Below are 22727 nucleotides of genomic sequence, written 5' to 3'. Positions count from 1 at the left end.
TCATCCTCGCCGTTTTATAAAATCAAACTTTTGAAGAGCATATGTTAATTCTTCTCTGAATAGAACCAGGATTTTATTTTTTCTTTCAAGGATGTAAAACATTGCAGCACTAATAAAATAACAAATTCCACATAAACAAAAACGAAAAAAAAAAAGGTGAAGGTTGTACGTTTTTTTGCGGGGGGGGGGGGGAGGGAGTTGAATGAAACAAAGGGAAGAAGAATGAAGCAGTCTCAAGAGAATTGTTTCAGAGCCATGTATTATTAGCTGGTGCTGCCTATTTCCACTTCGCAGAACTCTTTCGACATGCAGCCCTGCTCAGTCACCACTGGGTCAATCAGTTCGTGCTCATTCAGCTATCTACAAGGGTTGACAGTTCATTTTTACAATTGAATTAAAATTGTTAGCTAGCAAGTCCTGACGACTTGAGTGTGAAAGATTAATTCGAAATTTTGAATTAGTATGACAAGATTCCTAAATGCAGTTAGTGTGATGCTGCAATTAAATAACTGATTTCTCAACCTTTACTTTCAAATTCTCTTATTCAAACAACAATAAGTCAATATTTTAAGACCCTTGAGAAATTTTAAAAATGTACCTTATGTAAGTTAAAATTTCAACTGTATTTTGCTACTGAACTAAAATAATACACTACAACTAGACTAAAAATAAAATACAACCAATAGTAATTTATTTCTTTTGTAGAGTATTTATACTTAACAATCTTTTTTTTTTTTTTTTTTTTCAATGCATGAGTGCCGTTTTATAAAATCAGCCGCTTTATAAAATCAAATGTCCTCAGAACGAATTTTGTGCAACTAAAAGTTATTTTTTATTTTACGATCTCAACTGTAGCTCAGAATCCTGCAATCTTGCAGTCGACGGAAAAAGAAAAAAAAAACCCTCCTGCATTTCTGAATTTAGTAATATTTTTATTTGTTCATTTATTTTTTCCCTATTAGCGGAAAAAAAATTGCTTATTTCATTTGGTGAATCATCTTATTATTTCTGTAAAAAAAAAAGTGTTTTTAAAAGATATCTACAAAGCATTCTGTTTTATATGCACAATAATATAACATCGCTTATAAAAACTAAACATTTAATAACGCTACTACTAATTTTGTTACAGCTCCATATTCAAAGGATCAATTCATGGAATGCAGTATTGTTGCCAATCGCTATTACAAAAAGTCCTGTTTGCTGAAACATGCTAATATATTACACATTCTGGGCTTCATATTTTCTAAAGTATGTTACGAAAGTATAATATCATGAAAAAGGTTGACAGTTTTACAAAGTGATGGCAATACATTTTTTATGCAAGCACTTATACTAGTTAAATATTTACCTTGGCCGTCTTCTTTTGCAGTCATAAAGGAACGGTAGGAGTATAAACAGTTTATTTTATAGATCAGCTTTTATATTCTCTGTCCGTTACCTTTTTTATGTTAAAATATAAATTAAGGCCTTTTTTTTTTGTTAGAATATAATTTATTAGGGTTTTTTTTGTAATGGTATTGCTTTAATTCTTAATGTTATTGATGAACATGTCGACTTAGGAAATCACTTTGCTGTCACGTTTAAATCCGCTAAAGCCCGCTGTAAGGCATCTGATGGTTTTGCAAATTGCTTAAGATATTTGCTTTTTACTCGTACTCAAACAATCACCAAGTATTAAAGAAATATGCTCCTAGTATATATGGAATATCCCGGAATATAAAGTTTCTCGATGAGGATTCAGCCAGAGATATAACTTTTCCGGCCGACGAATTCGAATCTCTGATATGTTTGCTCACAGGCTTCACAAATTACTGCTCAGTTTTTAGACAAACAACTCACAAAAGTAAGCGATGTGCAAATATGCTTAATTAATAAAAATTTCTAATACATCTAATAATACAACTACTTTACTTTTACCGTGAAATTGAATAAAAAAAAATGGATTTCCAGAATATTATGAATTTATTCAAAAGTAACCATATACACAGTAAAGAACTTATAAAAACGTACAGAAATAGACACGAGTCACGAGTACCTCTGTTGTATCACGTAAGTACTCCAGCAATAGATAAGCTTATCGATGAAGACTCATCCAGAAATATGACTTTCCCGGCATACGACTTCTAATATCTTTACCATGATAAGATTATATTCCTATTAGTTTCTTTGCGTTAAAAGAAAGTTAATTTAAATTTGTTGCTTAACATTATTTTCTTTTTTCTAGCTGATTCTTTTTAGATATCTGCATGATTAGTTGACGACTTCTAATATCTTTACCATGATAAGATTATATTCCTATTAGTTTCTTTGCGTTAAAAGAAAGTTAATTTAAATTTGTTGCTTAACATTATTTTCTTTTTTCTAGCTGATTCTTTTTAGATATCTGCATGATTAGTTGATATAAATGTCAGATGTCCCATTTGGTCTAGTGGTTAGGGTGGTTTTCTTTTATCTAAGAGGGGCATTCAAATGAAACGCGGTCACTAGCCTAAAGTAGCAGTTACGATTTTATTAACTCAAAAATAATCGCCAAAACTGTTGGCACATTTATCACATTGCAACACTAGGCGGTCAATTCCATCTTTGAAGAAGCTATTAGTTTGCTACCAGATCCAGGACTGTGTGTGTGAACCCAGTCACACACTTCGTGGTCCTTTGTGATATGCGCGATATCCGTTGTGTCGTCTGCGAATAGATTGTTTTGGAGGTTCAAAAACATGAAAGTCACACAGCAAAAGGTCTGCACCGTGAAAGGGTGCACGGTGGATGTTCCTTTCCCACCGAAATTACTGCAATGTCGTCTTCACCACATTGGCCGTATGTGAACGCCTTTGGATAACATGCCTGGCTGTTTCGACTTAATGGCTTGTCTAAGGTTCTATTAAGTGGCTTGATAAAAGCTGGGCATTGATTGTGGTTTCCCGTTTCAGGAACTCGACAAGCAGTGGGCCCAGGGAATTTGCCCCATCCCCTTTGTGGTCAAAAAAGGAACTGTATCGTAGTGGACAATAACTTGTGTAACCACCTTCTCTTCGGGGTTAAACTAAACTGTCATTGTGCAACATGAAACGTTGTGCATGCGTCAGTCTCTCTACCAATATATAGTGTCCCCATACATGCAGTTACGTGGCAACGTCTAATGTGAAGTTAGACGCACTGACCTGGTTTTATTTGAATGAAACTTATGGAATACCAATGTTTACTCCCCAGCATGGAAAGAACCATTTGCGTCTCTTGGACTATAATTTAAGCCCCAGGAATCACTAAAGCGTCAGCAGTTGTTAAAGCAAAATAAACTGTGACCACGAATAATGTAGCACCATCTCTTTATGAGATGTAAATCCTAAATACTAATACACAAAAACATTAATAATTTAAATTGAAAATTATTTAAATATTGGGTCACTGGTGTAAAATTAGACTGAAGTACTTGCATGAAAACTCTTGCGTAAGTAGTTGATTTATCACGAAGTGTGCATTGCTTTTTATATGTCGTCGTGTGAAGGAATTGAAAAGTTTCCAAATACATGCCATATCAAATTAACTTTTTCTTGAGATCTATAAAACATCTGAAAAATTATTATTTTTGCATGGTTTTCGAAATTATAATTTTAAATATTTGAAACTTTTTATGTGGCTGTAAAAAGCAAAGGGATGTAACTAGAGTTTTTTTTTTTAATTTTGAGAAAATAAATTCAAAGATCAGATCCCAGGTAGACTTTTTTTTTTCTAAATTCTGCTGTACCAGCTGCATTAACCAGGGATACTATAGTTCTATATCTTGTCTCGTAACAGAGGAGAGGTTCTTTTCCCATTTGTACAGGTCATCTCGAAATGTTTTATTTTGGCACTTACATCCATTGCTTTTCACTGCCTCATATTTGATTTAGGTTATTTCTGAGACCTGATGAAACGTATCAGATTAGATTCGATACCTACGTTACGTAATATTACAAAGCATATACTTTATATTTTAATGATATATAACCTCCCAGTGGGCCCACTTATCTGAGGGATAAATGGAGAGAAAATTTCATTTTATAGCTTTAAATCACATAGCGTTACGAACGTCTGACTAGCGAATCTTCCTCCTCTCCTAGACCCCCTATTTTTTATCACCACTTAAATTTTTCTAGCATCAGTAGCAGTGCGTGCATCTGCTGTTTGTATCTGAAAGATACGCAAGCTGAATTAAGTCTGCTTTTGTTGAACTATAATTTGTATTTTTGTTTGAAAAAATCTGTTAGGCTTAACTTATTAAGCGTTGTTTTAGGGATGGCCGTTTAAGTTTAAACGTACTGTAATAAACACTTACGTAAAAAGCATAGGAAATCGAATGAAACAAAAAATTACCTTAACGGTCACACGTATACTACTTCTAAGTTAACATTTTAAACTCAAATAAACATAAAAAAAATATCTCAAAACATAATCTAAAATGAGCAACTCACTGGACTCTCAAGGTTCACCTGCGAGATATGCCAAGTATTTATTTGTATGTAATAGTGTAGTGGTACCCAATCTTTCTCTGCCAGAGGGCCACCCCTCATACTAAAAACAATTTCGTGGGTCAGCACACACATACAATTTCAAAATATTTCATTCTTTTCTAAATAACATGCAAAACTATAGAACAGGAAAGAAAGTTACGTACCAATAATTCTTGTTATCAATTACTCGATGCTTATTTTATTAAATGTTTGTTTTTTATAAAACAATCCTCATATATTTAACCCCTTCAGTCGGAATTATGAAATATTGGACCAAAAACGTTGATATTTGGTACACAGTGTACTATGGTAAAGGATATCTTATAGACAAAATTTTGAGTTTGTAGGAGAAAATTAAAAGAGTTATGGCATGTCCAACATTCCGGACTTATATTTTTGAAATCAATACTTCATATACAAAAACGACAAAATACCGAACAAACTCCATAATAAAATGTTCTACAAACAATTATAAAACATAATATAAGCGTTTGAAACGATTAATTAAAAATTATATATTTTTAAAAAAATCAGGAAAAAAACCTCGCTTTTCAGATGAAAATCCATGGTTGGAAAAATGAGCCACTCTCTATCTCTCAATCCTTATATGTCCGTGTTGTCAATCCCAAAACGAAAAACTATTTCACAGATTATAATAAGTAGAATGTAAAGAGTCAACAACAAAAGAAATCAACTAATTAAATCAATTATTTAATGATTAGCAGCTGGTTGAAGTGGTTGTCCGGTATACCAGACACCAGGTCTGAAGGGGTTAACTAGCTAACTTACTGATCGAGTAACGCTCTGACGTCATCAACAATGAAATCGGGGACTGGCATGAAAGTTTGATAATTTTTTTTTGGTAATGTTTGACATTACTTTATTTTGACAAGGCAGAAGCTGTATCTGTTATCTTAACTGTTTTACGGGTAATACTATAATTTTGGGAAGTTGAAGAAACGAAAAAGTGATGAACAATAAATGCTATTTGCTGGAGTTTAGGGTTAATCCACTGGAGTTAGGATTAAAACTTCAACAATCAAAATATCACCAAAAAGGCAATTGCTTCGTTCAAATGTAGAAGCAATTTTCACCCATCATACCTTGATGGACGATTTTCTAGTTTCTGAATATTTGGCTCTAATTTGTGACATTGTAACTAATCGTGTGTTTTCATTTATAACATTGAACAAATCGAATCCTCAAGAGCCTTAGTTTGGGCACCATCGGAATACTGAATCAGAGAAATATGCGCGTGTTGTTAGCATAATTTTTCTTTCTTGTTAGCTTAGCGACCGCACCCGCTAGAGGGTTAATAGTAGAAATATTTTCTTTAGTTGCTAATTGATACTTATCCATGAATAGGTTAGAATAGTAGTGATGTAATTTCGTTTTAATATTCAGTTAAGTATGTTTGTTTCTTTTTTTACTTATCAATTATATGTCTCAATTGCGCAAAAATATATTGATAATGTTAGTCCCTTAAGAATTTGCAAAAATTTTTTAGTAACCCTAAGTAAAATTAGAATATGAGCGGGGTGAATCCTTTAAAATTACTTTAAAACGAGTTACGAGTATTCTTTGATAAAAGTTGACTCATAATTTAAAAAAGAAAGTAAGTCACCATTCTTTGAATGCAAATTCTGTTCTTGAAGTTAAGTTTTACGCAGCCTTCACTGATGTTTTTACAAAGTTGACATTTCCTCAAAACTATGTTAGAATAACCTAACGGTGTCTCATTCCAATCACGTAATAATTACTGTAAAAGCACTTATTTTAGAGAGCCAAAATTTTCGCAAAAATTAAGATATCGCTGATTTCGGGAATTTTATCTGCAGTTGATCTCCTACATAATGTTGTTATATTTTACGAGCATTATATTTTGGCAATTACGACGCGATTATGAAAATTAAAGCCTAGCATAAATAAGTCATTCTTAGGCTTGCCAGACGTCCCGGATTGACCAGGACAATCCCGGTTTTCAGACAAATTTTCTCTGCCCCTGCCGGTATACTTCACGTCCCGAAAAAAGATAAATTTGATTATAAGTGACCAAAAAGTCTTAAAATAGTTAACTGTGAAGGGATATTTAGCACAATTACTTTTGCACTTCGAACCTTGACGCTTACAATTGACATCAGATTAGCTTGTGAGGATATTTAGATAAGGCTAAAACCAAAAAAAGACTTTCTAAAAAAGTCCTAGCCCATAAAAAGTACATGTGATTATCATGGTCAAATTTAAATTCATTTCAATTTTCTTCTTCTTTCTTAGGTAACTTAGTACTATCAACATGTTTCAAATAAAATGTTTAATTGTATATGCCTGCAGTGGCGTACCGAGAAAAAATCCTTTGGGGGGGGGGGTAATTTTTTATTAATATATATATATATATATATATATATATATATATATATATATATATATATATATATATATATATATATATATATATATATATATATATATATATATATATATATATATATATATATATATATATATATATATATATATATATATATATATATATATCAATTAAAGAACAAAGGATATTATAAACGAATTCCTTCTTTGAAAATACCTTGAACAATACTGCCGTCATAAGAAAAAAGCTCTGTCTCCAAGAGAAAAAATGTTGCGCAAAACAGGAAGACATAAGCTTTTTACCGTCATGAAAGCTATTATATTAAATGAAAATCTTTTAGCTCATAAACAGAACCCTTCAGGTTCCACTGAAAAATGATTTTTTGGGGCTCATGGGGGGGGGGGTCTAACCCCCTACCCCCCCCCCCCCATGGCTACGACACTGTATGCTTGTGTAATTTATTATTGGCCCTGGTTTAGGTTCTTAATTAGTTACTACTTATTTATGAGCTTTTAAAACTATCCACTAAAGAATATACTTATTTATGAGCTTTTAAAACTATCCACTAAAGAATAAACCACTCTAAAAACCAGCCAATCCGGAATGGGGCGGGGGGGGGGGGGGCATTCTGTTGTAACGGTTGAACATTTCAGAAATCTGGCAAGCCCAATCATTCGACAGAAGTATGTGAACTTACATGTGAAAGTTCACGTTATGCGCTTGCATTATGTGAGAAAATTTATTGTATAATTTATCTCAATTGCTATACACATGCCTGGGAAATTCAGGTAAGGTAAGTTTGGTATCAAACGGGAAGTACTTGGACATGAAAAGGACTTTCCATGACTAATTAACTATATCGTCTTCAATGGAAATCCATTAATTAAAACATATCTGTTTTCCGAGAAATCAGACACATTTACGCGTTTATAATGAGTTCAAAGTCCGTTCTGACCACCTGTATATTATCTGTGATTAGTGTCTGCATTAATAAAACAGCTATTTATTATTAACAGAATAACTGAAAAAAAAAAATAATAACATTATATTAATTCGAATTTTTGGCATCTTGAATTCAAATTATGTTTTTCGCAATCAAGAGCGTGTGTGTGTGTGTATGAATGCATGTGTGTGTTTGTGTAGGCACATGTGTGTGGGTGCGTGTGTGTGTGTGTATGTATGCGTGTGTGTGTGTGTATGTATGCATGTGTGTGCATGTTGTGCATGCAGTGCTGTGTGGAAAATTATTTGATTTGGAATGGCAACAGCCATTCAACGCTTCCTAGCATGAACTCGAATCAAGAGTTCAGTCGCCACTGAATCACCTTTCGATGAATGTTGAAATTCGATGTTTTGATGTGACGAGAGTCACCCCTTTTGATGGGACTTATGTTCCCAATTTTCGATATAAATTATGTGCACTGTATATACGTTTCATCTAACAGTTCTTAATTAAAATGTTTTTTCTAACCTTCAATTCGTTTGTCGATTTTTGAATTTGATGTGGCAAGTGTTTACCCATTGAATCATTTTACGATATGGTGCATACCGGCCGAAAAGTAACTCTTGCATTCAACTTTAGTTCGTTGCGTGTGCCATCTGTTGATTTAGAAGACTTTCATATGGATTAGCACCTAGTGCGAAGACAACAAAAGGTAAGAGAGACATTTTTTTTTTCCAAAATGGATTTCGAAAAGCTCAAGAAAAACCGAACTGTTATTAGAGCAGCAGTCACGAAAATAACGAATGCTATTGAAGGTTTAATTAAAGAAGATCAAATAGATATAGAGGCCCTAGAAGAGCTATTGAATCAATTGCATATTAAAGCAGAACTTTTAAAGAAATTTGATGAAGATATCGAACCGTTGTTAGAATTAGAAGAATACGAAAAAGAACTGATATCAGCATATGAATACGCTGAAAAAGTTTCGAACACAATATTTCGCGCTCAAAGAAAATTAAAGGAAATTAAATCCTCTAATAATAGCCAAGCGAACATAAGTTCGAACATAAGCGAGAAATTAATATACGAAACAAAACACGTGAAGCTTCCAAAATTAAACATTCAAAAGTTTTACGGTGATTGCACTCAATTTTATTCCTTTTACAACACTTTCAAAGTCTCGATTCATGAAAATGAAACGCTTTCAAAAACTGAGAAATTTAACTATCTAAAAAGTTATTTAGGTGGCCCTGCAGCTAATGCAATTGCGGGTTTTGAAATTTCAGATGAAAATTACGACTCTGCGCTTCAAATATTAAAAGAACGATTCGGACAAAAAGACGTCATAATTAACAGCCATATGAACAAATTGCTTAACTTATCTCCTGTTTACAAAATTACCGACATTCCAAAGCTAAAACAGATTCACAATGAAATAGAAGTTAACGTTCGGTGCCTTTCCGCTTTAGGATTGGAGTCAAATTCCTATTCTGCAATGCTGTTAGCAGTAGTATTGAAAATAATCCCCCATGAATTGGCATTGGAATATAATCGACAGAATAAGAAAACCTCTTGCGTTCCAGACATAAATCAATTCTTGAATTTCTTGCAAACAGAAATTTTAACAAGAGAACGAACTTATTCGTGTAGGTCGAAGCCATTTGAATCAAACAGTAAGAATAAAAATTCAACTTTGTCTAATAGACAAGATAGCGCTTGCATTTCCACCAGCGGTTTTTTCGTTGCTGCGAAGAATGGAAATGAAGCTTTCGCTGATAAGAAAACGGATAATTGTTTATTTTGCAAAAAAGAACACGATGTTCTCAACTGTCGCTTAAGTGTTGAAAAAAAGAGAAACGTATTGAAGAATCAAGGTAGATGCTTTTTGTGCCTTGGATTAAGACACCGTTTGAAAGATTGTTTATCGGGAAGGAATTGTAAATACTGTTCCGGTAAACATAATGAAAATATTTGCTATAAATTTAACAATTTGGCTAACGATAAATCTAATGAAGAATCTCTTGTGGGCAATGGGACGGAAAATGTAATTTCTGCTGTAGGGTCAGGTGGGGTAAAATGGGTATAAAATAGCCTACTTTTGGATTTTCACTCAAATATTTTTGTCAAAATATTTCGTTCCTAATTTTTTTTTGTTTTATGTATACATTACATATGTTGAGAGTAGAAGTAAATGATTTTCACACATAATTTGATACAAATTTATTTTTGAGAGGAGTGTTTGTGACTATATGTTTTCTATACCCATTTTACCCCACGCAGGTGAAAATGGGTAGCCTGTGGGGTAAAATGGGTATTGAAGTCTAAGAAGTGATAAAAAAGCATACTATTTGTTCAATAAAGTATGATAATATAGACTTAAGAGTCAGTTAACAAAATTTTACAATTTAATTTAAAAAAATAGTGCAAACATTAAATTTGACAAAATATTAATGAGGTTTCTTTCAATGCATGATATCCATACTTGTCATTCTTTAAAAAAAGTAATGCCCTCTATTGTTAAATTGTGGCTTATTAATTTTTTTTATTATTTGATGTTTTTCTATGTAATCCATGTCGTCTATATCAGGAAAAATAAAAATCCCCCCCCCCCCCTCAGATTTTTTTAAAAAATATTCCATCTCATAATATTTTTCTCAACAGCCATATATTTGCCAATAAATTCTTTCTTGCTTGTTTCCTCTAAGTATAATATTTATACCCAGGCACCTGTGGTTAAACTTTGCTTCATAAGCATACTTTCAGCAGTTTCTATTTCAAATACTTCCTCTGAATAGAAACTTTCTTTTTCCGCTATTTTTTATTTTCTTGTTTTTTAATTCATTATTTTTTTTTCACTTTCAATTCTTAGCCTTCCTCAAACATCTGTGTCAATACTTCCTGTATTTGCCAGCATACATTTAAGTTGTTTTAAATACCTCATGCAGGTAATTGTCAAATCTGAAGCTCTTGTTGAAATTTCAGACAAAATTGCCATACCCATATACCCATTTTACCCCATTTTCAAAATATGAGATTAAAAATAGAAAAAAATTTTTTTTTCTTCCCTGTAAGTTGAAGCAGCAACAAAAATGTCCAACTAAAGATATTATGACACAGTAATAAAAATTTCTCAAAAATCAGGAGCTGGAGATAGAAGTTTAAGCAGACAACATGCGGCTTGAATTTATCTACTTCAATTTGAAGTGTTACCTCTCACTAAAAAATAATCTATTGGAAAAATATATTTTGTGAAACAGGATTCAGAACAGCCAAGTATAATGTCCCACTCAAAAAAATGCAAAATTAATTTAAAATAATTTGTTTTTAAAACCATATATTTTGACTACCCATTTTACCCCATTACCCATTTTACCCCACCTGACCCTATCGCATATGGGAAATAAAAATAGGACTCTTTTGCAAACGAGTTACGTGTTAGCAAAAAATGAAATCTTAGATTCGAACTGTGGTACACGCGTTTTATTGGACTGTGGTTCTATGCGTAGCTTTACCACACAAAACATAGCTAATAAATTGAAATGCAAAGTACTAAGGAAAGAAAAATTGTCAGTGTACACATTTGGAAGTAAAACACCGATCGAAAAATACTACGATGTCATCAAACTTACGTTAATCAACAGAAACTCTCCCGACTCAAAAATAGAAATCGAAGTGTTGGTTACAGACGAAATATCAGGATCAAATATTCCCCCTCCCGAAGTTGAAGACTTTAAGGGTATGAAACAGTTGAAAAATTTGACACTCGCGGATTTTTCAGAAAGTAAAGAACCCATTACAATTTTAATTGGTGCTGATTATTATTATAACGTTGTAACGGGAAATATTAAGCATTTGAGCAAAACACTAGTTGCAGTTGAAACAATTTTCGGTTGGTGTTTACAAGGGAAAAAGAGTGAAAATAACTTTTCCTTAATGATGAAAGTAGTCGTAGAAAATAGCGCGATTTCAGAACAAATTCAGAAATTTTGGAACTTAGAAACTTCAGGTCTTATTGATTCGAAACAAGATGCTGACCCAACAGAAAATGAAATCATGAGACAATTCGAGTCTCAGATCAAATATGAAAACAAAAGATATACAGTGGGGTTACCCTGGAAGTTAGAAAAGCGGGATTTAAAAGATAATAGGAAGATAGCTGAAGAGAGGTTTTCTAGACTTAGAAAAAGATTTTATAGAAACCCCGAGTTGTATTTTGAATACAAAAAGGTGATAGATGACTATTTACGACAAAAAATTATTGAACCAGTAATCAACCCAGATGAGGAAGACGAAGTTAAATTTTACCTGCCCCACAGAGAAATAAATAGGAAAGATCGTGAAACGAGTAAATTGCGTATAGTTTTCGATGCCTCCTCTCATGATTCTAATTGTCTATCTTTAAATGACTGTCTTCATACAGGTCGAAATTTATATTCTGAAATATTTGACATTTTATTAAGATTTCGCTTTCACCCCATTGCTTATACAACGACATGAAACAAGCATTTTTGCAAATTCCCCTCAAAGAAGAAAATATGACTTACAAAGTCTTAGGTATAGCATGGAACAACTTAAAGGACATTCTTGATTTTGATGTTGGAGATCTAGTCAAATTTGTTTCTAGAGGAACTGACACTAAACGTTACGTGCTCCAGGTCTTAGGACGCATCTTTGATCCTATCGGAATTTTAGGTCCTTTTACAGTGAGAATTAAATGTTTGATGCAACAGATTTGGACGTTACGTATTAATTGGGATGACAGATTACCCGAAAATCTAAGTTTGTTATGGAGAAATTGGTGCGAAGAAGTTCCTCAACTGACGGATATTTCAATCCCACGCCACTATTTTTCCGAAAACCTAAATATTGATATCAAGACTCTTGAACTTCATTTCTTTTGTGACGCAAGTACAAAAGCATTTGGAACAGTTGCCTACATGCGTGTTATATCTCGAGATAAAGACGTTCGAACGGCCTTTGTAGCTTCTAAAAATAGAGTTGCTCCGATAAAATATCTTACATTGCCTCGGCTGGAGCTCATGGCTGCAGTATTGTCAGCAAAATTAAGTTTTAATATTTTGAAATCCTTGAAACGTGACATTCCGTGCTATTTCTGGTCTGACTCGAAGATAACAATTTTTTGGATAAAAGGAAATCCTGAAAAATTCAAACCTTTTGTCAAGAATCGGATTGAAGAAATTCGCAAATTCACAGCACCTTCAGACTGGTTTTTTTTGCCCCGGAAAGATCAACCCTTCAGATACCTTGTCGAGGGGAGCAAAAGTTTCTAAACTGCTAGAAGATCCAACCTGGCTGACAGGACCGCAGTGACTAAAAAATTCTCCAGAATACTGGCCGAAGTCAGAAAATGATGAAGCAATAAATACAGAAGAATTAGAATACAGAAAGAAATCGAAGGACATCTTTCAGTGTGAATGTCTTGTTGAAGAAAAGGAAAATGCAATCAACATTACTAAATTTAGTAATATGGAGAAGTTGGTGAGGATTACAGCTTGGGTGAAGAAGTCGATCATGAAGTTTAGAAAGATTTCTAATAAAGGAAATACATTGACCACTAAAGAAATAATAGAAGCTGAGAGTCATTTGATAAGATTAGAACAGAAGATCTTTTTTAAAGAAGATTACGAATCCTTGAAGAATGGAGAACCGATTCAAAAAGACTCTGATTTGTTTAACTTTTTGCCATTCATGGATGAAAATGAAATTATCAGACTAGGAGGAAGATTAGAATTTGCTGAATTATCTACAGAAGAAAAACATCCTATTATTCTTCCAAAACGGTCCTGGCTGACATTTTTAATCACAAGAAGAGAACATGAGAAAATGATGCACGGTGGAACAGTTTGCACTTTAGCTCGAATTCAGCAACGTTTCTGGATTCCAAAGGGACGGCAATTAGTCAGTGTAATCAAAAAGTGTCTAATCTGCCAAAAATATCTTTCGAAGGCTGCTAATCAAATTACAGCTGCGTTGCCGCTTGACAGAAGTAACACCTCGCCTCCATTCTCAGTTTGCGGATTGGATTTTGCGGGTCCAATTTATGTGAAAAGTTCTACAGAAGTTCGAAAATCTTATATAGTTTTGTTTATATGTGCGATTACTAGATCAATTCACCTTGAACTCGTTAGCGTTATGACTACAGATTCCTTCTTATTGGCACTTCGAAGATTTTTAGCTAGAAGAGGAAACTGTAAAGTAAGATATTCGGATAACGCGAAAACCTTTAAAAGGGCAAAAAAAGAAATAGAAGACTTATCAAAAATTATCTCTGACAAATTACTTTCGCAATTTCTGACTAAAGAAAGAATAGTTTGGAAAAATATAGTTGAAAGAGCTGCTTGGTGGGGAGGTTTTTACGAGCGACTTGTGAAATCAGTCAAAGATTGCCTGCGGAAAATTGTAGGGAAAACCTTATTAAATTTTGAAGAAATGTCTACATTGCTTACAGAAATAGAAACCGTCCTCAACTTGCGACCTCTAACTTACGTCTACAATGAAAATAGTGAACCTTTGCCTTTGACACCAATGCACTTCCTAAATTTTGGTCGAGAACCTCAATATCCTATCAATTTCGCTGAAATTGTAGAAAATGAATCGAAAAGATCTTCACTTTGGAAACTCGGAAAAATTGAAAGAGCGTTTCTCGGACGGGATAATAACGTACGCTCATACGAAGTTAAAACTGCTTCTGGACTTTTGCGGAGAACGATACAACACTTGTATCCCTTGGAACTTTGATGAACTTTTGAAATTTGAACTCTATATTAATTTGAATTGAACATTTATTTATATTGATATTTTGTACTAACCTTTAAATTTGGTAATTAACAATATTTAGTATATTTCACTAACATTTTTAGGATTATACTTAATGTTTGAAATTAATTTGAAAATGTTTTTGATCCATGCATATATTTGATTTATTGATTTAATATTTGTGTATTTGAAATTTTGAAATTACGATTTGTAATTAATACATTATTTGAAATTGAGATATTGATGAACTCTTGAAAGAGTTCATGGTGGGGAGTGTGTGGAAAATTATTTGATTTGGAATGGCAACAGCCATTCAACGCTTCCTAGCATGAACTCGAATCAAGAGTTCAGTCGCCACTGAATCACCTTTCGATGAATGTTGAAATTCGATGTTTTGATGTGACGAGAGTCACCCCTTTTGATGGGACTTATGTTCCCAATTTTCGATATAAATTATGTGCACTGTATATACGTTTCATCTAACAGTTCTTAATTAAAATGTTTTTTCTAACCTTCAATTCGTTTGTCGATTTTTGAATTTGATGTGGCAAGTGTTTACCCATTGAATCATTTTACGATAGCTGTGCGTGTACGCGTGTGTGTGTAGGCGTTCGTGTTATGTGTGTGTGTATGTAGGCATATGTGTTTGTGTCTGTGCGTAGGTATGAGTGTGTGTATGTGTGTGTAGGCGTGTGTGTGCTGAGATGTGTCGTATAAAATACTAATAAAAACAAAACAAAAATGGATAAAAATTAACACTATTTTTAATGCAAAGAATCACTCACACACACATACCGAGATCTGCTAAATGTCGATATTAGCTACTGAATGTAAACATTCATGTACCAAGTACATCGGCGAAAGACCGAATATTTCTGTTGAATCCCCGGTGAAAGTCGACATTCTTTAGTTTTTGTCTTTTGTGGTAACCTATAAGGCAGTGAGAACTAAAGGGTTGTAAAAACTAAAATTTGAAGATAAGTAGTGAAAATAGTAAAAGAGCATATCCTGTGATTTGGGGTTAGAGATGGTACTAGTAGTCCTGTTAGGTGTTGCTGTGCAGCATAGTTAAAAAAAAAATCAACGAAAGACCTCTTAGGATCTTTATTTCAAACTCATTGTACTCAAACTTTAACATGTACACTTACACACCTTTGCTTCTCAATGCCTCGTATTATTTACATCAGTGGTGCCCAACCTACGCCCCGCGGGCCACATCTGACGGGTGAAGCTAATCCACGTGGCACGTTGTATTCTTCAGTGTTACAAATCGAGGAGCACACATAGTGACAATTTTTAAATTTTGAGCGAAATATTGAGAAGATGGTTTCTGAAAAGCATGCATTTAGTATAATATGCATCAAGTAATGGATAACAACTATTATTAATCTGTATTTTTTCCCTTTTCCGTAGTTTCTCATGTTATTTAGAAAATAATGAAATATTTTAAAAGTTTATATGTGCTCTAGCCCGAGAAAATTACTTTAATATGAGGTTCACACCATGAGAAGAAAAAGCTTAGATACCACTGATCTATATATTATATATCTACACTTCTATTCTCTCCTTTTTCTACAAGTTACACTACTCTATCTCGAAAAAATCAAAATATTTTTATCAAACTAACAAGTTTTTTCCCCCTCAAACCCATGACTTCCCTTCTGACAATCTCAAAGAATCCAATCAACTCGAGAGAAAAAATAAACCATTTAAAAACTGAGTGATATCACAGGGGAACGATATTTCTTGATACCTTTCATAAAACTTGTGAAGCATACGACACAATGAACTTCACGTTAAATATAAATGCATGTCAAGAGTTCTTATTGTGTTTTTGCGCCGGGCGCAGCTGAGAAGGAAGTCTCTAGTTTCCTCGAACGAAAATGTTCGAGGCGTAACAATGGTAACAATTCAGTTCCCATGAGTTGTGTTTGACATTCCTGTTAAATATGCATGTGAAGCAATTTCGTGGAAACTAAATTACAGAATTTGCATGGAAGCGATATCTCGGTTTTGTTTGATCAGCTTGACAAGACCTGAAAGCTGTGTCTTAGAATAAGACGCTTAGATATAGATGTTAGAATTTGAAACTATCTTAGTGATTTTTTTATTGAAGACAATAAAATGTGGATAATAATAATATGCGAATCAGACAATATTTTTAGGTATATCGAAAGATAAATGAATTTTGTCTAATTAAATAAGCATGTATTCTTATATGACCTATTGCATTTTTTTCTGAGCACATGAATAAAAGTAATTTAAAGCAATTAAAAAAAAAAAGTTTGGGGGTAGTGCAGTGAAAGTATTTTACTTTTTCTGAATAAGCTTTTTCAGTTGCTTTAGAAGCATCGTGATTTTTTTTTATTTAATGCATGTATGTATCAAGTACTCAATGCACCTTTCGTTTTCAATTTTTTAAAAGTTTATTCTGATTTTTAAGCAATCATGAACTGCTTATTGTTTTCATTCATTGACTTCCGCGTCTATCCGCGTCCTTTGATTTTTATTTTTCTATGCTTATAATACAGGCGTCTAACCGCCTCATAATCGAATTATTTATAAACGACCTTCTCGATCTTACTCAATCATTTTTACGAGAAAACCGAATAAAGTACAAAACATTCAGCATCTGGCCCCGGGCATTAATTTGAATTTTGACACCTTGAATTGAAATTATATTTGTGATACAAAGCCATTAGTATAATTAAGAAACTCGACGAGTAGGGTCCTATGGCATCTCGTGAATGCGAAAACATAATTTGAATTCAAGAAATAAAAACTCTAAATGTTTTTTTTTCATTTTGCAATAACTATTGTTTAGAGACTCAGATTTAGTCTTTAACTACTGTAAGTTGTTCTAAACACCTAAAACAACCAGTATTTTTTTTTAAACCTTAAACTTAAAATCTCAAACTTCAAAATTCGTAATTAAGAACAAAATGCAAAAGCTTTATTAGAAACTAGCAGTACCCGCACGGTGATGCCCGTGCTGAGGGAAGTCCGTTGAGTTAAAAAAAAACCACGCCCCCCCCCCCCCTTTGATGTGAAATAAATAATGATGTGAGCAATTTTTTTTCGAATAAAATGCGTACACACTTTTTCAAAAAAAACCTATTCAAGTATCTTTAGAATTCAAACCTATTCGGCAAAATACATAAAAACATTAACCGTAGCTTTAAAACTCAAAATAATACTTCAACTATACAGTTCAACGCTTAACGTGCCATCAACCACTTGCCGTAACCCTGCCCTTTAGCGAGTTAAGCGGTTTTTTTTTCTGCAATTTAAAATGTTTCGCCAAATATACAATAGTAAAAACGTTGTAAAGAACAATCATAATTGAATAATATGACAAATCAAATTATTTACTTAGATAAATAACTATCTTTGACTATAAGAACAAAAACTAGAGCTCATCTGCGTCGATGCGGGGAACTTTACGGCTCCACACACTCCGAGACGACCCTGTATTGGAGAGCCAGAGAACAACCGAGGCAATGATTTCGGTCAATTTGTGTTAACTAATTCACTGTTCAACATGTTTTCATGTTTTTGTTCTATTAGTATAACCTTCCTTGCGATTAAAGGAAAAACAAAGAAAAAAAAATATTAATTTGAATTTTTGGCATCTTGAATTCAAATTATGTTTTTCGCAATCACGAGCGCGTGTGTGTATGAATGCGCTTGTGTGTTTGTGTAGGCGCATGTGTGTGGGTGCGTGTGTATATATGCATGTGTGTGTGTGTTGTGTATGCAGTGCTGTATGTGTACGCGTGTGTGTGTGTGTAGGCGTTCGTGTGTGTGTGTAGGCGTTCGTGTGCGTGTGTGTATGTAGGCGTTCGTGTGCGTGTGTGTATGTAGGCGTTCGTGTGCGTGTGTGTATGTAGGCGCATATGTGTGGGTGCGTGTGTATGTGTGTATGTATGCATGTATGTGCGTGTTGTGTATGCAGTGCTGTGTGTGTACGCGCGCATGTGTGTGTATGTATACAGGCATATGTGTTTGTGTCTGTCTGCAGGCATGAGTGTGTGTATGTGTGTGTGTGTGTTTGTGTCTGTGCGCAGGCATGAGTGTGTGTATGCGTGTGTATGTGTGTGTATGCGCGTGTGTGTAGGATATGGACGCAACCTGGATACGGTTTTCGCAAGAGGAGCAGCATCGTGAGGCCAGTCGACGCGACGGTGGTGCTGGCAGAGGGTGCTGGTGGGAAAATAAAATGATAGGAATTCAAAACAGTCAAATGAGAACAATAAGCAATCGTGATTGCTCAAAAAAAAAAGAAGAAACTTTGAAGAAGTAAGAAAACAAAACCCAATAGAAAAATCGTACAAAATCAAACAATGTAATTGAATATTGGAAAAAAAAAACGCATTTAAAAATAAGTTTTCTGGACACAACAGTCCCACAATAGCGTAGCCAACCACGCGTCTGAGCCGCGCGGCATGGTTCCTAGCAGCTATCGACTTTGTCAGTCATCGCAGTCTCAATGAGTTAACTTTGTTTGAGTTAACAATGAGTTTTCAATTCGAACCAGTAGTTCCTGTGGTTAGCGCGTTCAAACAAACTCTTCAGCTTTGTCTTAATAGTATAGATAAGTACTATTCGCACATTCAAACAGATTAATGCTCTAATGAGTTTCTTTATAGCCCCTTAATTCTTCTTTCATAGAAACTTGAGCCTTAAAAAAATTTTCAGTTCATCTGAGTAAATTTACCACCTAAATAACCAATATTTTAAATATTACCATCAATTTTCTTTTAAATATCAAAGATGAAAACTATTGTGAAGATATCCAACTCAAAACTATTTAATGGAGAAATTTACCTTCACTTAAATGGAATGTTCAAACATAATATTTTGTTTCTTTAGGAAATTCAAAAAAATAAGAAAAAAAAAACTATCTCATCTTTTCCTAATTTAAAGCAAAAACATTTTGTCGGCTGTCGCTGATTGTTTGTTAGTTTTCACAATAAATTTTACTGCGCTACCATTTTCGACATTTCTTCATTTTTCGACCTTTTCCTTTTACTAAGACTAGGCTTTAAAACAAACGTTATGTCATTTTCTTTTTAATTTAAATATTGCTTTTATGTGAACCATTTTTTAACTCTCAACAAAATGCAATCTCTTTTATCGAAACATTCACTAAGTCATCTTGGAATTTTGCCAGGAAAGCTTTTTATTTCCTAAGCTATTTTATTTTGTAGTCCTTAAGTACTCAAGTATGCATTAATTTTAATCCATAACTTAATACACAGTAATCCGATGGAATTAGTTTTGCTTTTACGTTTTAAAAACAATCTAGAAATGCATTTTCCTTTCTTCTGAAATAGTTTTTGGCAACTGTGGCTTCAAATTGAAAGTACGGTTTGGATGACGAATTAATTGATATTAAAAAGCTAAGGAGCAAGACGTATTCTTCAGATATTCGTTGATTTTGCAGATCTTTGAAATTCTGATACTAAATTACAAATATGTACAACTTAGTGGCACAGAAATAACATTCAATACATATTTTTTGGCCCAGCTTGCTTTACATTAAAATACAGTACAACATTGGTTATCAATCTGATAATAAATTACAAATGCGTACAACTTAGTGGCACAGAAATTACATTCAATACATATTTTTTGGCCCAGCTTGCTTTACATTAAAATACAGTACAACATTGGTTATCAATCTGATAATAAATTACAAATACGTACAACTTAGTGGCACAGAAATAACATTCAATACATATTTTTTGGCCCAGCTTGCTTTACATTAAAATACAGTACAACATTGGTTATCAATCTGATAATAAATTACAAATGCGTACAACTTAGTGGCACAGAAATTACATTCAATACATATTTTTTGGCCCAGCTTGCTTTACATTAAAATACAGTACAACATTGGTTATCAATCTGATAATAAATTACAAATGCGTACAACTTAGTGGCACAGAAATAACATTCAATACATATTTTTTGGCCCAGCTTGCTTTACATTAAAATACAGTACAACATTGGTTATCAATCTGATAATAAATTACAAATGCGTACAACTTAGTGGCACAGAAATAACATTCAATACATATTTTTTGACCCAGCTTGCTTCACATTAAAATACAGTACAACATTGGTTATCCATCTGATAATAAATTACAAATGCGTACAACTTAGTGGCACAGAAATAACATTCAATACATATTTTTTGGCCCAGCTTGCTTTACATTAAAATACAGTACAACATTGGTTATCAATCTGATAATAAATTACAAATGTGTACAGCTTAGTGGCACAGAAATAACATTCAATACATATTTTTTGGCCCAGCTTGCTTTACATTAAAATACAGTACAACATTGGTTATCAATCTGATAATAAATTACAAATACGTACAACTTAGTGGCACAGAAATAACATTCAATACATATTTTTTGACCCAGCTTGCTTTACATTAAAATACAGTACAACATTGGTTATCAATCTGATAATAAATTACAAATGCGTACAACTTAGTGGCACAGAAATAACATTCAATACATATTTTTTGGCCCAGCTTGCTTTACATTAAAATACAGTACAGCATTGGTTATCAATCTGATAATAAATTACAAATGCGTACAACTTAGTGGCACAGAAATAACATTCAATACATATTTTTTGGCCCAGCTTGCTTTTCATTAAATACAGTACAACATTGGGTATCAAGACCAACTGGGACCAAACATAGTTCGAAAAGTAACGATTGGGACGCGTGGTTTACACGGACCACTACCAGTTTCTTTACATGTTATTTGAAAAAGAAAAATTTATCGATTGGCGAAATTTCCAGGTTGAGAAATTACCGATATTTTTATTCTCGCGAAAATTACGGCAAGCGAAAATAAGAGCTTTTACTATGTATAATAGAAAACTGCTTAAAAATACTTTTCAATAAGCTTTTAAAAATGTATATATGTATTTTTTTTTATTTAATGGAACTCAATTACGCAATTAATTACTTGTAGGAACTTAATTTTGTCAAATTTGCCGATACGCCAACAATGCGTGTTCCATTCCGAGATTTTTTTCCATATATTTTTACGTAGTTGTATATTATTTAGTTTCGAAAGAAAAATAAAAACTTAATATGGACAAAAGTAAATATTACGCTATTCATTTTAATTCAAAATAATTTTGCTTTTTACATGGAAACAACATATTTTAAAATAATCTCTCAAATAGAATGTCGTTAAATGCCTCATTAGTCATGAAAGTTAGCAGAAATTATTATTATTATAGAAATAAAGTAAACATACCAGTAACGGCCAGTGCTTCAGTAGTGGCCAGTTAAATGTTGCTTAGAAACTTCGAAGAAAGAAATGAACAATAACAATGTGATTAATGTAATTATAATACTGAATCAATTTTATTCATCAGTTTGAATTTGAAGTAAGTAATGTAAGTTCTTTGGATGAAAGAATGGTAGATGACCACTACTGAAATTTCAGATTTTGGTGTGGCCACTAATGGATTAAATTTGAGGTTTGTGAAAAAGGGACAAAAAATGAAGCAAATTAAAATTCTGGTATTTTTAGAAATTGAGACCATTAAGGAAGAGTTGAGCTATAATACGTTTATTGAGGTTTAAGCGAGGTAATTAGTATTGCAGACTCACAGTTTCAAAATAAATTTCACTGTAACCATTACTAGTGTGTTTTAAGTGGCCACTACTGAAGCACTGGTCACTACTGGTGTGTTTACCTTAAAGTAGGAAATAAAGAATTTGATCTTGAGTAGAATATTATAGCACTTTCAACAGGTTTTAAAAATATTTTTTGCTGAAAATGCATTGTAATAAAACTCAAAATTTCTATGCGCATATCGTACGATGTATAAAAGAATAATAATTCTTATTTTATGCAATTTTTTTCAATTGTTAGAAATATGCTGCATTACGTTTCATGAATTTACTTGTTATATATGTGAAATATGTTTTATTTGAACTTTAAAAATGTTTTAGTTACATCAAAAATTCTTGAAGGAAATTTGTGGAAAATAATTTCGTAAAAAATCAAAAGTTTCCTTGTTTATCTGATGGGACAGAAGCATGACTGTTTTATCATACTTACTTTCAGCTTATTTATTTTTATGTAACACCTGCTGTTTACAAAATGCT

General features: G+C 33.0%; 2 protein-coding genes across 2 annotated transcripts; both read left to right on the top strand.

Annotated features, from left to right (window-relative positions):
* The first annotated feature begins 8540 nt into the window (after nucleotides 1–8540).
* On the top strand, nucleotides 8541–12298 carry LOC129230546 (uncharacterized). The gene is made up of 2 exons (XM_054864949.1): nucleotides 8541–9862; nucleotides 11443–12298. Exons 1-2 carry the CDS (start codon nucleotides 8541–8543, stop codon nucleotides 12296–12298), a joined length of 2178 nt encoding a protein of 725 aa, XP_054720924.1.
* A 990-nt stretch (nucleotides 12299–13288) lies between these two features.
* Nucleotides 13289–14560, top strand: LOC129230545 (uncharacterized). Its single transcript, XM_054864948.1, has one exon. It carries the CDS (start codon nucleotides 13289–13291, stop codon nucleotides 14558–14560), a length of 1272 nt encoding a protein of 423 aa, XP_054720923.1.
* The last annotated feature ends 8167 nt before the right edge of the window (nucleotides 14561–22727 follow it).

The sequence above is a fragment of the Uloborus diversus genome, chromosome 9 (genome assembly GCF_026930045.1).
Source record: "Uloborus diversus isolate 005 chromosome 9, Udiv.v.3.1, whole genome shotgun sequence".
Lineage (NCBI taxonomy): Eukaryota > Metazoa > Arthropoda > Arachnida > Araneae > Uloboridae > Uloborus > Uloborus diversus.
Note: the sequence above shows the minus strand (reverse complement) of the source record. Positions and strands in the feature narration are given on the sequence as shown.